The 16167-nt window shown below is 36.1% G+C and overlaps 1 protein-coding gene across 1 annotated transcript; it reads right to left on the bottom strand.

Annotated features, from left to right (window-relative positions):
• Window positions 1-1473: 1473 nt before the first annotated feature.
• On the bottom strand, window positions 1474-13921 carry LOC120076659 (WD repeat-containing protein DWA2-like). The gene is made up of 13 exons (XM_039030542.2): window positions 13632-13921; window positions 13437-13520; window positions 13215-13347; window positions 12664-12775; window positions 12262-12361; window positions 8060-8187; window positions 4667-4739; window positions 3306-3394; window positions 3148-3193; window positions 2774-2844; window positions 2617-2690; window positions 2477-2535; window positions 1474-2061 (listed from the first exon to the last, which is right to left on the bottom strand). The coding sequence occupies exons 1-13, from the start codon at window positions 13695-13697 to the stop codon at window positions 2023-2025; spliced, it is 1074 nt and encodes a 357-aa protein (XP_038886470.1). The 5' UTR covers window positions 13698-13921; the 3' UTR covers window positions 1474-2022.
• Window positions 13922-16167: the final 2246 nt, after the last annotated feature.

The following is a 16167-nucleotide window of genomic DNA, read 5'->3' as shown; positions in this document are numbered from 1 at the left end:
GTAAACTTAATTTTTTTTTTTTTATCGATATTAACATCAATATTTTAGTCCTTGATTCTAAATGTTCCTCAATAGTGATGCTGAACCCATCTCTCTCTCTTTTAATTAATATTTACGAGTTTCCAAGTCAGCTTAATTTGAGACAACCCACCTGACCCTATAACATTTATGACATGTCAATATTTTAATTTTTATTATGCTCTTCATCTTTAATTACAAATGTTTTCTAATTATTATTTAATTAGAAAGTTTCAATTTTTCTTTTACATTATACTTCAATTCATTTTGTTAAAAAAAAAAAACTTTTAAACTTTTATTTCGTTGAAGGACACTGCAACAAACAAAATTAAAAATATATTTGTAACTCACGAATAAGGGTGAATGTAAAATCTCAATCTTGATTTCTAAATGTAAAATTAAATTATTATTTAACTATAAAACTCACAAATAAGGATAAATATAAAATTTTAACAAACTACAATGCAAACTATCAGATATTGATCAAATTAAAAGTTATAGAGTATAATTGTAACAAAAGACAAAGTTTAAGGGATGATTGATCAAGTTAAGAGTATAATTGCAATAAATTTCACAGTTCGAGAGTGGCTTGTACAATTTTCTCTAATAATTATTAGGTTAAAACACCTATATTTTGAAGTCGGTTCAATTTTAGTTCACGTACTTTCAATACACCTTAAACTTAGTCTCTCAAAATTAATTTTTACCAACATTTATTTGATAAAAATAACAATTTTCATTCAAAAAAATACATTATTTGAATATGTTTTCAAAATTTATCGTAAAATGCTAAATTAATAATGAACTAAATTGAAAATACAAATACTAAAATTAAATAAATTTCATAATATAGAAATCAAAATAATATTTTAACATAACTATTGTATGAACCGAGAGGAGCCAAACCGACGCATCAAAAGAAACATTTCGAAGACGGCAAAATCTCAGAATTTTCTTTGCTGGCAATGACGTGGCAAGTGGCTGCATATTATTTGTTTAAAAAAAATGTCGTAAGTGGATGGGAATGGGATCCTTGTTGGAAAGCAAAAGCTCACTTGTCAAATTTCTTCAAATCTTATCCACCTTCTCCCCCTTTCCCTGCTTTGCACCTGGTTACAACACGTGTCAACCTAAATCTAGGGTGACATGGCAAGATTCTGATTGATAAAGGCACCTCATTGTTTGTGGATAATATGGAAAAATTACATCCAACGTGGCAAAAATACACGTGGTTAGTAAAAGTTCCACATTTTCAATTCAAACGAAACACAAAAGAATACGTGGAGAGAAACCTTGGTGTTCAAACCTGTGCTACTGAACGAGGAAACCGAGGTTTTACCTCCCCAGCAGTCCCCTGTCATGGCCTTTCTTGTTGTCTCTCATCCAAGTATATTGGATAAGTATCAAAGCTCCAATCATATTCATCCACATCTTACCAGTAAGACGCAATAATCATAAGGAAAATCATTGCCAACTTTTTCCTTTCTTTCAAGTCATTAATTTGGCAATCCAATACCACATGTACCAATTTGTCTCGGAGGTAAAAATTTTGACAGATTAGACGGTTGGGTGTTCTTGTTTCCCAAGCAAGAGGACATCAAAATCTGTAACATTATTTTTCTTTTCTGGTTGAAAAAAGTTTAAGCTATATGCACTAGTTGCTGAGCAAGTTCAACACAACAAAACAATGCATGATAGAAGCATAAGATGTGACTTGGTTGTTCATAACAGCTATGCAATAAAATTATTCCCTCAGTAGTAGTGTGTATACTTTCTCCTTTACTGGATAAGTCCTTGCACATCGTGTGATCTCAATTCTCAATCTCATCGCTGACATCGAAAAGACGAGTGAACCTTTGTTCAGTAACAAACAATTACTCTCGCTGATGGAAGAGAGACAAGCTTTGAGAGAAGGTTGTAGTAAGTCCAGTTGCCGAAATGAGAGTTCAAATCAAACTGAGGAAGCAATCAATATTGAGAAAGAAAATATAAAAATGAACTCCATTATCTTGAGAGAAAAGGCTTCACTGATTCTACAACAACCTGTTTCACAAGAAAAAGAAACAATTGAACTATGTCATTCTGTAGGATCACAAAATTGTTCGGTCTACAGACACAGATAATCAGCCTTTAACGCTGGGAGAAGATTAGATGAGTAATGCGCTTATGTAAATGATCAACCGACTTTGCATAACTACTTGACTTGACACGATTAATTTAATGATATGTAAAACCTCAATTTAAGCAAACAGAAGAATAGCAAAACAAACTTAGATGACATGAAACTCCATGCAGGATATATCCATAATCTATTAACACTAGAAGAAACTGAAGGCACGACAAGAACCAGTAAAAAAGACGAATAAAACTTCCACGAGCACCCGGTACAATTTTTTGGTATAACCAATGTCAATGCGCATGTTCGGCTACTGTTCTAGAAATAGGTGATGCTACTTACCCTGCCATCGTAGGACAACGATGCGAAGATCCAAGGCTCACGACAGCTCCAAGCAAGGCCTTTGAATTTGAAATTAAAATCACCCAATCAGTTTGACCAAGTGAAAATATATGTTAGAATAACAAGGCTACAGCTGTTACCATAAACACTGTCTTCGTAGTCACTGTAAGAATGCAATAATGGATCACCTTGCCGTGGTGGTGAATCGACCTTCCTGCTCATTAATTAACATGAAGCAATATGAGCATAAACTTTAAAGACAAACAGAAACAGGAGCATCCTAAACGAAAAGATGACCTTTCAGATTTTAGTTCACCATCAGACATGGATGCCAACCATAAGTTGACAGCAGAATCGGTACCAGCACTCTGCAATCGCTAACATTGTGTCATGAACTAAAAAGATATTTTGAAAAGTTGAACGAGCTTGTACTAAAAAATGATTTCACTTACGATCTTCAAGGGATTTGATTGTCATACAGTTAGTCTATAACTTTATATGAAATTTAAAATAAAACAATCGGCCACAGACTTCACAAAGGATACAATCAAATTGGAAACAAATATGGAAGAGAAGTATAAAATGGAATCCAACAAACATGAACCAAACAGTAAAATGGGAAAGAAAAAAATAACTATATCTAGAAATGGAGAGAAGAAAGGAGAGCAAACCAAGATTAGCCCATCATATTCAGGATTACAGCGAACAGCGCATGTCCTGTAGAAATGTTAAATACAAAGAATCAAAGTTAAACCATTTAACTTGAGCATAGAACAGATTTTACAGTTCAATAACATTCTAGGAAAACATGGCCTCTTTAAAAAGATACCAGTGGGTATGTCCAGGAAGTTGTTGGATCGGGACTTTTGGCTTTCTAAGGTCCCAGATAGATATTCCAGTTTCATCCTCAGCAGTTACCTGACACACACAACTTTTTATTAATGCAAAGATGGAAAAGAAAAAAAATAATAATAACAAAAAAATAAATGTTGTCCAAACACCAGATTGGGAAATGAAATATTTGTTTAAAGAACAGAAGGGGCTGCCGTTCTTATGAACTTGTAAAAGGACCTCTGCTTTTCACATGTCATTCATTGTTATGGTGATTATCATTTCTTTTAATAAGAAATTAAGCCCTCATTATGAATATATATATATATATATATAGAATACCCATACGAAAAAAGAGAAAGATGGAGGCAAGTTATAAGAATAGCCTCCAATCAAGCAAAATAATTCCTAACAAATAATAACAAAGATGTTTCATAACCAAAGCCCACCACAAAACATAGAACCTCGTAAGGAAGCAAAATCTCCAACCCTCTAAAGTCTAAATATCCCCTCATTCCTTTCCCCCCACAGACCCCACAATAGCACACAACAACGTGACACAAAAACTTTCCTTTCTGACAAAAGGGAGGATGGTAAAGAAACTCCTCCATCATCTCTGCGCAGTCTCGTAAGTCAATATCAAACTCCTCAAACAACCAAGTCCTAACTGCATTCTATGTACTGAGCCATCACTAGTCAAAGTAAAGCTCAAATAATCTATAGTATAGGTCCAGACAAGTGATGGATAATGACTCAGTTCGTAGAATGCTAGTTAAACATCAGACTTGATAAGTTATAAAGGTTAAAACAAGCAAAGGATGTTCGGGAAAGAAGAAATTTTCGAAAACAAGCAGATAGTTGTGATTATATACAACCAATATGAGAGGCATTCAGCTGTGGATAGGACAAGTAAAGACGTTTATTGATAGAAATTGTTATAACTTACAACTAACTATTCAAGATGTCCGTGCTCTGTTTCTAAAAGAAAAAAAGGGTCTGCACTCAAACGCTCACAATTTTCCTACACCCTTCTGAATCTCACTAATGTCAAATACTGTCGTTTAACCAAGCCAATTAACATTGCAGCTCTGACTCACTAACTTAACCCCAACAATAAACGTAAAAATCAACAAGTCACCAGGCAAGTTGTATTTCCTTTCTAGCATAAGAAAACACAGCAACATTCTAGTTACCACTCTGATATTGACATGAGATTTATGATTGTAGTATGATTTTATTGACAAAAGCCTTTCCAATTTGCATTCACCAGTACATAGGAGAGATTTTGAATTTGATGCTCCTAGAGAAAAGGAAATACACAATAATAAAAACAATAAAATAAAATAGAAGAAGCCTTACAAGTAAATGTTTCTTTTTGGGGTTGTAATCCACATTGCGAACATATGCAGAGCATGCAATTGAGTCTGTCTTCCTGCAATTCACTTCTCATAAGCCAATGCAGAATTTATCATTTATCATTTTCCTTTTTAAAAACCAAAAACAAAGATTTCATTGAGATAAATGAAAAAATAGAATACAAAAAACAAACCCACCAACAAAGACCACCCCCCCTCCAACACACACACACACACCCAATTACGTAAATGGAAGTATGGAACCCAAAACAAAATAATAAACCCAAGCTAATAATTACAAAAAGCCACATTAACAGACATCTAAGTATAGGTATTAAAACGACTTGCCTCCCAAAGCTCCTCACTGGACCTCTCAATCCCTATAAAAATCTTGCTATTTCTCTCCAACCAAATGCCCCACATAAGGGGAAAAAAGCAAGCCTGCTACAAGACCCTTCCTTTGTCTCGAAGGAAGGATTCAGGAGTACCTGCTCAAACATAAAACACCATCTTCTATTATGCACCAGAACAACCCCAAAGACTCCAAAGAACTGGCTTCAAAGAGAAAGGGAAGTCCCATAAAAATGATAAAATTCCTCCTCTTGCTTCCACCAAAGAATACACCATTGTGGCCATTGATAACTTGTTGAAATACAAGCTATTATAGCCTAGGATGAAAATATGTGTTGAAGTGAATGATGGGTTGTTCGCAGCAAACCTTTGCCAAAATTCGAGAGAGAGAGAAGTTTCATACCAGGATGTGCCAAGGGTCCTTGCCGGTTTGAACCTTGCAGCGTGAATGGTAGAGAACCATGTCTTGGAAGCTAGGACCACTGGCAACTAAATCAGAGGCGTGCAAATGTACCCCCCCCCCCCCCCACACACACACACACACACACACACACAGTAGAGTAGTGGAGCAGAGGCCATAATTGCCAAGTAGCACTTAGTGATTGATGGAAGCATGCTACTTAAGCAAAGAAATTTGGAAAAGAGGATCCAAAAAATTCATGGTACACTTAGCAACCATTTTCTTGGAGAGGAAGGAGGGCCTATCAGAGTCATGACAGTACTTGAAAGCATGTTTCAGCCGGTTGACAAATTGCGGTAGCAACAAAGCCACGTTACTCCTATTCTTGCAGCACACTTTAATATAAAAGCGTAGTTTGTATTTTTATTGAGATTATTCTTGTTAAGAACATTACATAATTCAACTTAATGCAATGTTTAGTTCATCTTCATTTCCTTCTTTTGCTTCTGGCACGGATGCTATGAGTGACTAAGACTTTGGGAAGGTTGCTGTGCAACCCCCACTTAACCAAAAACTCGCAAGCTTGAGCTTGGTAATATTGGGTTCCTTTAGTGGCATTCGAGTAGAGTCTAAACCTCCATCCGTCTGACCAACCTAGAAGAGGTATAAACATAAGTATAATGCTAAGAGGGTTAGATTGTGTGGAAAGACACTAGGAGAGTGAGGGTAAACATGCCTTACTATATTATGCTAGAAAGAGGATAATTTCTCACAAGCAAAAAGGGGTGAGAAATCACACAACAAACCACCCATAGACATGTGACATTTGCTACTCTTAACACTCTTCTTGAAAAAGGTATGGCAAGTAGCTTCGCTTACTTAACCTAGGAGAAACCATGCTCATGCAAGCAAGTTGAAGGGAAGAGTGGTGGGGAAACAGTAGACAACCTCCATTAACCACAGATTAATCCTGTGTCCAAACCTTGCCTTTATCATTAGTAAACATTTACTAATAGTTGTCAGCCATTGTTTAGACGATACCATCCAACAGAAATTTATTGTACTTCTACATTTCATTGAGTTTTGATTGAAGATTTGAGTAAATTCTCAAAGAATCAGGCCTTGAGTTCGACCTAGGTTTATTGCCTGCGTATTACTTGCTCTCTAAGAGTGTACACTTACATGCTTTGGGAGGTGGTTTAGTCGTTGCATTTAGTCGTTTCAACATTATATTTGTCACATTTTGATTATATTTTCAAATCAAACACGCAAGTATATTACCACAACAGCCACTCCACCAAAAAGGAGTCTTTGTAGTCTGTCCTGAGTATTCATCTTACCATGCAAAGAATTTTACAAAATTTATCTTCCAAAGTGAGAAAAACGATGAGGCTCCCTGAGAGTGAGGAGAGGCACAAAGAATGTGGAAAAAAGAGCTACAAGAGAAACCCTCTAAAGGCTTTGGGACCCAAACCCGTGAATCCCTTCTCCCAAGACAAAACACCTAGTTAGAAATAATAGTAAAGAGACTAGCCACCTCATCTGCCTCTTGGTCATTGGGAGACAACAAAAACCCAAGGAGAGCAAGGAATAAATATCAGAGGGAAAACCATAGGCTACCAAATGCATCATTTATTTGACAAATGATAAAGATGTGGAAACAAAGCACACAAAGGTCTCTCTCCCCACCCAAGAACCTTCACAAAAATAGCAGGCTAGAGATTTCTGTTAGAACCCTTAAACCTGAACCCCCTTCAAATCAGTGAGGTCCATGCTTACTCACCATAATCATCCTCCACAGGGCATTCGTCTTTGAAGAAACAATTTTGCCAACAGGGTCTCATTATGTAATCCCAGGTTCCCAAGGCCTAAGCCTCCATCCTCCATCAATTTCGAAACATCTCCCACTTAACCTAATGTATCCCTCCACCCTCTCCAAATCTTCCAACAAAAAATTCTCATCGACCTTTCAATGTTTTTACTTACGAAAAGAAGCATTTTGAGACACATTTTCAGACAAATAGTAGATGGGATTCCCATGTAAAACAAATTGAATCAAGGTGCAAAATTTATTAATGAACAGCATCTATGACTTTATAAAATAAATTATCACGACTTGGTTTGACAACCATTTCATTTTTGGATTTTGGTTTTTGAAAAATACTCCTATAGACACTACTTACACCTCCAAATTTCTTCCTTTGTTAACTACTTTTTACTAATGGTTTAAAAAACCAAGCCAAGTTTTGAAAACTAAAAAAAGTAGCTTTTAAAAACTTATTTTTGTTTTTTAAATTTGGCTAAGAATTCAACCATTGTATTTAAGAAAGATGCAAATCATTGTAAAAAATGGAGAGGAAATAGGCTTAATTTTCAAAAACAAAAAACCAAAAATGAAATGGATACCAAAGGGAGCCCAAAAAATTCTAAATCTTACAGAAGGAAGAGAAGCCTAAAATCCCTCAAATCAATCGTGCACATTTCATCTCTTCTCAAAACGACATAGAAACATAAAACATCCCACTATATTATTCAGAAAGATTATACAGGCCGGAGTGCATACACAAGAAGCGCATGTACCAAAATAGGCTCAACTAGATGAAAAACACATAATAATATATGCATCAAGCATAAATGATAGCATACTTCATTGTCCTTAAATCCCAAAATTGAACGGATGATTCACTAGTCGCTGCAATAGCATTTGAATCATGTGGATCCCATGTCCCTCCAGACAAATAATGAAGCATCCCAGCTGACTCCTTCGATTGCACCTAGATTGTAGTAAGCCCCAAATAAGATCATCATAAAAATACTTGAAAAGAAATGGTATTTCACAGCATCTAACTTGTCAATATGACAAATGAATCAAACATTATTACAACCTTTATTTTATCACCTTTGATATGGCTAACTTTATTATGTTTCATTGTCTGTTAACCGAGGGGTTTTACTTTTACCGTGAGATTTGATTTCAAGTCATGTAATTCTTCGTAAAACAACAGGTCAATTGGTCGTTGGCTGTTTCAGTTGCTTAGCTCGTATAAATAGTCTGCTTTAGCCTACGGTGCAGTTTCTAATAAAGAAATTCGATTGAAATCTCGGAGGTTTGATACATCAATTTGTATCAGAGAACAATTACCAGATTATATAGCGCAAGATATAGTCTTCTGGCAAGGATGAATTCTACAACATTGGAGTGCAAGAACGAGATGGAAGAATCTCAAGAAGACAACAAATTTGTCCAAGAAGTTCTGGAACTCAAAATGAAAATTGACCTCCCTAGCTTCAACTAGGATGGATGTTGAAAACTTCCTAGATTGGGTCAAGAAAGTGATTTTTTTTTTAATAGTCCAACACACCCGAGGACAAGAAAGTAAAATTAGTGGCTTTCATGCTTCAAAGTGGGGCTTCTATTTGGTGGGACTAATTACAAAAGTATCGAAGATGTCATGGGAGACAACCTATCAAGAAGTGGCCCAAGATGCTTCTGTTGGTGAAGAAATGGTTCTTCCTCAATTATCAACAAATCCTATACAACCACTACCAACAATGTAAACAAGGTGGACAATCAATTCTTGATTATATGAAGTAATTCCACCTCTTGGAGGGCACAAAATAACTTATCCAAGACAAGGTAGCAATACAATTCAAGATTTGTTAATGGGTTAGGGAATGACCTTAAAGAAAGTGGTCAATTTACACCCTTTGGTTCACATAGAAGATGCTATAACTCTCTCCACAAAACTTAAGAAAATGAAGAGGTCAAACCAATCAGGAACTACCAAAGAAGTACAGGGGACAGACAGCAACAAAACCAAAGAAAGACTCCCTCCAAACAACTTCCGCAAGAGACTGCTTCCACATCTAACCAACAGAACAAAAAGGAGGATCTCCCAATAAACAATTCTACCAACTGCAAATGTTTCGAATGTAGGCTCTAAACGAAATTCTAACCCTTATAATCGTCCTACTCTTGGTAAAAGTTCAATGTGTGGATAACAAGGCCACCTCTCCAACGAATGCCCACAATGATGAGCCTTGGCGATTAAAGAATTGAATAATGGTGATTATGAGGATAACCAATTTCAAGAATATGAGAATTGAGTATGCTCAAGCGGATGATCGAGAACAATTTTCATGTGTACTTCTCACCCCCAAAACCAAAGTTATCCTCAACATCATTGCCTATTTTGCACAAGATGCACCAATGTACAAGATTTGCTAAGTCATCATCGACAACAGAGGATCGAGAACATTGTTTCTGAGAAGTTGATCTGGAAAATCAGTCTACTCTAAACCCTACTAGGCTAGTTGAATAAAAAATGGTGGAGAGTCCCCCCCCTGCAAAAAAAAAAAAAAAAAAAATGGGCGACCACTACAAAGATCAAATTGTTTGTGATATTTTGGACATGGATGCATGTCACATTCTCCTTGGGAGACCATGGCTATACAACAATCAGACCATTCACAGAGGCAAGTACAACACTTATGAGTTCTTTTGGATGAGAAAGAAAGCTGTGAACTACCTTTGGGCAAAACGGAGAGTTAGAAAAAGGTTTGCTATGATCCTAAAAACAACATTTTTTGCTTTCACAGGGCAAGGATATTCTGCATCCAAAAAGGAGGGCACTGGGGCTGATATGTGGAGCTCTCACAAGCTATCTTGGAAAATTTATCCCAGACATGATGAACAAATAAATTGAGGATTGGGCCAGCCTTCTTGTTGCTCTTGAGGTGGTTATTCTCAATTAATCATCAGACATTTAGTGCTGGAATTTAGACACAATTGGTCTTTTTCATTGAAATCTTTAAACAGAACTCTATGCTCGAGAGGAGACATGCGTTATAAAGACCTATACCTTTCTATTATGAAAGGTCAACATCCCAATTCCAAGAAGGTTAAAATTTCTACTTGGGAATTGAGTCATATGTGCATCAATACGTATGACAAGCCTCAAAGACATGCTCCTTGGCTTACTATCTCCCCAGATTGCTGCAATATTTGCAAAAGCAATGTCGAATCACCAAACCATCTTTTTATTTGGAGTCTGGCTAGAAACTTCCAGGACTTTGTGGTTGATGCTTTCAGTTGGCAGTTAGCGTTTCCCTATGACATTAGGGATCTCCTTCCCCTTTCATTCTTCGCCATATTTTTAAGAAAGGGGGGAAAAGTTTTTTTGGCTGAATTTTATTCAGGTTTTTTTTGCGGTATATTTGGTCGGAGCATAACTCTCACATCTTCGGTGATAAGGATCAAGACATTCGATCTTTCTTCACTTCTATCACTTTTCAGCTTTTCGTTGATGTAAATAGAGATCTCCTTTTTGTAACTACAGCTTTACAAATCTTATGTCCAATTGTAAGTGTTTCCTTATTCCTTTGGATAGGATCACCTTTTTGTAATTTTGTGAATTTTGTCTTATCAATGAAAGGTTCATGTTTCCTACTAAAAGGAGAGAGATTCTACATCCAAAGGCTGAAACTTTAGTGCCTTCGTTGACATAGAGGATTCAATAGATTCTGTCAATAATACAACACTGGACAACCAAATCTCCCATAGTGAAGTGAATTCCTTGGCTTAACAAACACACCAAAGTCTCTACCACCACAAAGAGAAATCTGGCACTATACTGACTTAATACCAGGCCATACACATCCTCACCTTCCCCACTATCAAACGAGCCCAAAACAATATCAAATCCTCCATAATCAAATCCATGAACTTCTAGAAAAAGGACATGCACCACCTAGTTTAAGCCATTGTGCCGTTCCAGTCCTCCTTGCTCCTAAAAAAGACAGGTCTAGTTGTTTTTGTATAGATAGAAAACCCACAAAAAAAAATCATGACTAAGTATAGGATCCTCAATTCCCTGGCTAAATGACATTTTGGACCAACAGGGAGGTGCCTCTGTTTTTCCTAAAATAGATACTCGAAGTGGCTACCATCAAATTAAAATCAAACATAGGATGAGTGGAACAGCTTTCAAAATCAATGAGGGTCTTTTTGAATTGGAAGTTTGATACATCATATAACCAACTAGCTATACAACCAACTACAAATTATACAATTAACCATTGAAATGAAAATTACAAAGTCATTTATTTATTGTGCTACATCATTAACTCTAAACCTTAATAATCTGCTGGCTTGGGAATTGGAAGGAGAAAGCTCCTAAAGAAATGAGATTTTTTCTACTGACTCACCTTGGGAACGATGAAGTCTGACCTTGTTCGCAACAATATCTGGGCAAAGCTATCTCTCCCCAGTGGTGTATAATATGTAAGAAAGAGAAGGAAAACTAATTTACCTTTTTGTGGACTATTGTTTGTGACAAGATATTGGCAGGGACTGGTAGAATAATATGGTGTGTCAAGCTACTAGGCCTTTTCCAAGAGGTTCTGGAATGTCTACCTGGATCAGTTGCTGTGGATCACCTTTACCGCTAAAAGCTGTAAACCTTAGAGAAAAGGCTGTTCTAGGCTTCTAGCAGTTTTTTTTTCCGAGATTTGGTTTGGAAAGAAAATCCAATGCATGGATATTTCTATAGAGAGAAGAGAGTTGCAATTTTTGGCATCCATGGAATTCTTTAACCAGCCTTTTTATGATTGTAATTCCTTTGTGATATGCCCCAATTGCAGAAAAACTTCAATTCTTTTGGTGTTTTGAGGTTGATGCCTTAACTTCGATAATATAGCCTTTCTTGTTTAATGAATTCTCTCTAATCTAAAAACTTATAGCTCTGAACCTTAACCTGCTCATGCATATACTACAACGTGGTGCAGAAGTGAAAGTTGCCCGATTTAGAATCCAGTCACTAGAACATATAATTTCCATTTAAGTCTACCTGAGCAGCTTTTCTTGAACAATCCAAGCTCCACAGTAAAATATTTTCCTCATCAATGCTGATAAGCTTATCATGTCTTCCAGATGGCCACCAAAGAACGCTGTCCAGAAATTTTTGTTAGGAAAGAGAGCCCAAATTTGGGAGTGCACGCATATAGATCACAGAAAAAGAAAATTAATGAAAAGGAAAGGGAAATTTCAGTAAAATTCAGAGAAAACATTTGAAGGTTAAAATATTAAAGAGAAATACAATTCGATGAGCATAAATTTTACTTCAATTAATTATGAGAAGTAGAATAAAACATTGATTTGGTATATATTCTGCATTTTATAGAATATGAAAGGCCAAATGCAGTTGGACACAGTTAACCAAGAAAAAGAATTGCTTCCGAGAATCACTCACCAATTTATCTTACTAGCATGTTCATCAAGAGATGTAACCCGTTCCAACTGAGGAGAATTCAATTCACCATATAACTCAGGGATTTGCCATATTGCTGCCCCAAAGTTTTCACCTTAAGAAAATGGAAGAGGAACAATTCAAAGAAAAGTGGAAGCAGAGAATTTAGAAGAATCCGTAACAAAAATATGAATCCCCGCACAACTGTGATTGAGAGGCGACGTATAGATAGATTGCAAACATGTCAATAGCAGACATGACCGCAAAATAACAAGTCAATCGCACAATGCTCACGACTTCTGAGAATTAACAACGGGAACTGGACATTTTCTGTCTGAAAGTTATTCGACAATTCCCACATTCTGTAAACAGATAGGTCCTGTACTAAATGCTTAAACTCCCTCGCCTAATTCCATCGTTGACTTATCAGTTCAACTAAAAGTAGCAACACTAAACTAAAAGAATAACTAAACCAATCCATTCGTAGAAATCATCTCGGGAGCAGGCACGACAGAAAGTTGAGTTCGAGCAAGCACAGAAAACCAATTAATTACCAGTGGAAAAGACAGTAGAGAAAATGCGCTGGTCGAAGGGGCAAGACGCCAGGTCCCAGATCTCATTGGGGTGAGAAAACAAACCTTCACATATGAGCTCGGAGCCACTCGATGAAAGACGAATCAAATGCACCTAATAGACTTCAATTGCATCAGATCCATGTCAAAGACAAACATGGACAATCAAGCAAGGAAACAAATCAGAGTAAAGCTGAGCGTAACCTCATTTTCGTCTTTGAGACTGAGAGTGCCGGTGATGAAGCTGGTGTGATCAGTATCTGCGTTGACATCGGCAATGCATCGAGCCTGGAAGTAGAGAAGAATTTCGAAAATGGGAATTAGGGTTTAAGCTTAAGAAGATCTATGGGGTTTGAATACCATGAAAATATTTATCATTAGAAAATGAACAACATTGACCTGGTATTTCAGGCCGTAGCCAATGCCTGATGAACCACCTTGCATGGCGGAAGTAACTGGCAGCATAATCAATCGCTCAACGATGATCAAACGCCACAACGATGATCAAACGCTTACACATTCATGAAATTGTAGGTAGGAAGTGCGTCCTAATGGCGCTAAACTGAGCTGGCGCCACGCCTAGGTCTGTGTTGCTCAGATTTCCGTTTTCACTAGCTTGGGTTACATTACAAACTTCCAAGCTGAATTTGGATCCAATGGCTACAAAGTGAAATTGACAAAAATAATCTAAAATATTTTTGTTATTCGATAATCATTTGTTTTTTATTTTTTGTTTTTAAAAATTAAGTCTATAATACTATTTTCATTCTTAAATTTCTTCATTAGAAGATATTTCGAATTTAGTGATTATATCAAATCGTCACATCTCAATTGCAAAGGTTGTCTCAAGTATATTCCCTGATGCATTTCATGCCTTATGTATATACCATATTCGAAACAATTTGATTAACAAATTCAAGAATAAGGACATAATCCTACACTTCTACATAGCAACGAAAACTTATAGAATGTCTGAGTTTCAAATGTCTTGGGCTAAGCTACATCAATATTTTAGTGTGACGGCCTATCTTGAGAATATTTGATTACAACGATGGGTAAGGGTTTATCAAGTCCATTGTAGGTATGACAAGATGACGACAAATATAGTAGAATGTCTCCATGGAGTTTTGAAAAATGCACAAAAACTACCAATCACGAAGCTATTAGAGCATTGATGGAACAAACACATGCACAACAAAAGAAAAACGGATCTAAAGTACTCAAATTAGGTTAATTATAAAGATAAGCATGCAAATTAAGCAAATAAAAGGGAGAAAAGAATGCAACCTTTATAGACTTTGAAGTTTCTCCAAATCCGCTCCAATCTCCACACGAACGATTTATAGACCACCACAAGAGTCTTTCCGACTATTCTCCGGCCTTAGAACGGGAGGGGGGATCCGGTGAGTGACTAATTTGGAGAGGAAAATGTTAAGACTTCGAGAGAAAATTTTTCACTTTGAGTTTGGTGAGAATTTGACATTAAAAAATCCACCAACTCAAAGTGGGATTTAGTGGAGCAAGTGTCTTCAAATGAAGACAACACTTAGCAATTCAATAGTTGGAATTTTCCACTCACAAATGTTGGATCTTTCCACTAACTTGGTCAAAGTTTGATTCTCAAAGTCCAAAGTCAACAAATTTGATTTTTTGACTTTCAAAAATCAAAAGTCAACAATTTGACTTCTAATGCAAGTTTTGACCAATTCCATTTATTTTCAAAATTAATTCTAATAATCAATTTTAAAATTAAATTAATATTAAATAATTAATTAAATAATTCAATTAATTTAATTTAATATTAAATCCAACACTAATCCCAATTTATATGAATCCCTATTCATAATCTTGATATTTAAATCTTATTTAAATATCTTCTATTTTCTCTCTCTTTAAGTTTAATTCACAATTAACATTAGGTTAAATATATTATAAATATTTAACGCTTTGCTCCAAAAACCAAATTTAAACACTTCAAATTCGTTCGTCACACTGTTCTAAGGTTTAGTTCGATATGAGCTAGTAGAGGGACCTTATAGACCTACAGATCATGGGTTCTAACGATCCACAATTAACCAACTAAACTCTTTAACCTAATTAACCACCATTCATTAACTACCGGGTCACTTCACTAAAGCCTAATAGTTGCAGTCTCTTCACTGTAGATATATTATGTTCACTCAACATAACCATGATTAGTAAGTTAACCCTTCACAGGTTGTTCGTAATAATGACTGGGTCAAAAACTGTTTTACCCCCAAGATTACATATTGCTCTTTAAGTCCCATTAATCCTTTAATAAACAATTGATTTGTGATCCAATCACTAAATCGAGTCCCTCTCGGACCAATGAAAGGATGGGGCTTCTTATTCAAGACCCAGAGTCAGCACTTAAGGGAACAATCTCTCTACTATCCCTAAAAGCGGGTAGGAGTGAATTTCGTCTTGCACCCTATGTCCCCAGCTATCTACCCGATCTTACCCCTGAAATGGAGGCTTATTGAGCCGATGATGTTGAGTCAACCCTTACCCATGCAAATCTAAGGATAATCCTGAATAAACAGGAGTTCATAATTAGCTCAAGATTAAGGTCAAGTTACCTAGGTCATTGCTTTGAAATAGTCAATCTTAAATATTAAACAATGTTATAAAGTAAGAGTGACTTAATTCTTGGTCCGATCTTATGCAAACTCATTGCATAGGACGCCTCCGTTCCTCATGTCAATACATGAATGAATCAGGATCACTTCGTTTGTAGCACTTTACAACAATTATAACAACTGCAGAGTGGGCCGCATCCAATAGTGTTACCAGAATAAGACACCCAACCTTATTCATAAACTATAGAGCATTTTGACTATTTACTCGAACCCGATCCACTTTTATGTCTCCATATAAAGTTCAAGTACTCATGTAATAGTCATGGATCTTTTAG

Source organism: Benincasa hispida, chromosome 4, assembly GCF_027475165.1.
Source record: "Benincasa hispida cultivar pf3 chromosome 4, pf3_genome.v1.1, whole genome shotgun sequence".
Lineage (NCBI taxonomy): Eukaryota > Viridiplantae > Streptophyta > Magnoliopsida > Cucurbitales > Cucurbitaceae > Benincasa > Benincasa hispida.
The sequence above is the reverse complement of the archived record's forward strand: the minus strand, read 5'-3'. Positions and strand labels throughout refer to the sequence as shown.

Excerpts from the sequence above, each read along its gene's own strand:
- LOC120076659 (XM_039030542.2), bottom strand. The coding sequence starts at position 13,697 with ATGCTGCCAGTTACTTCCGCCATGCAAGGTGGTTCATCAGGCATTGGC. Across the intron at positions 8,188-12,261 it reads GTTCAAGAAAAGCTGCTCAG|GTGCAATCGAAGGAGTCAGC; the intron begins GTAGACTTAAAT and ends ACTACAATCTAG. Across the intron at positions 4,740-8,059 it reads TGGGATTTAAGGACAATGAA|GAAGACAGACTCAATTGCAT; the intron begins GTATGCTATCAT and ends AGTGAATTGCAG.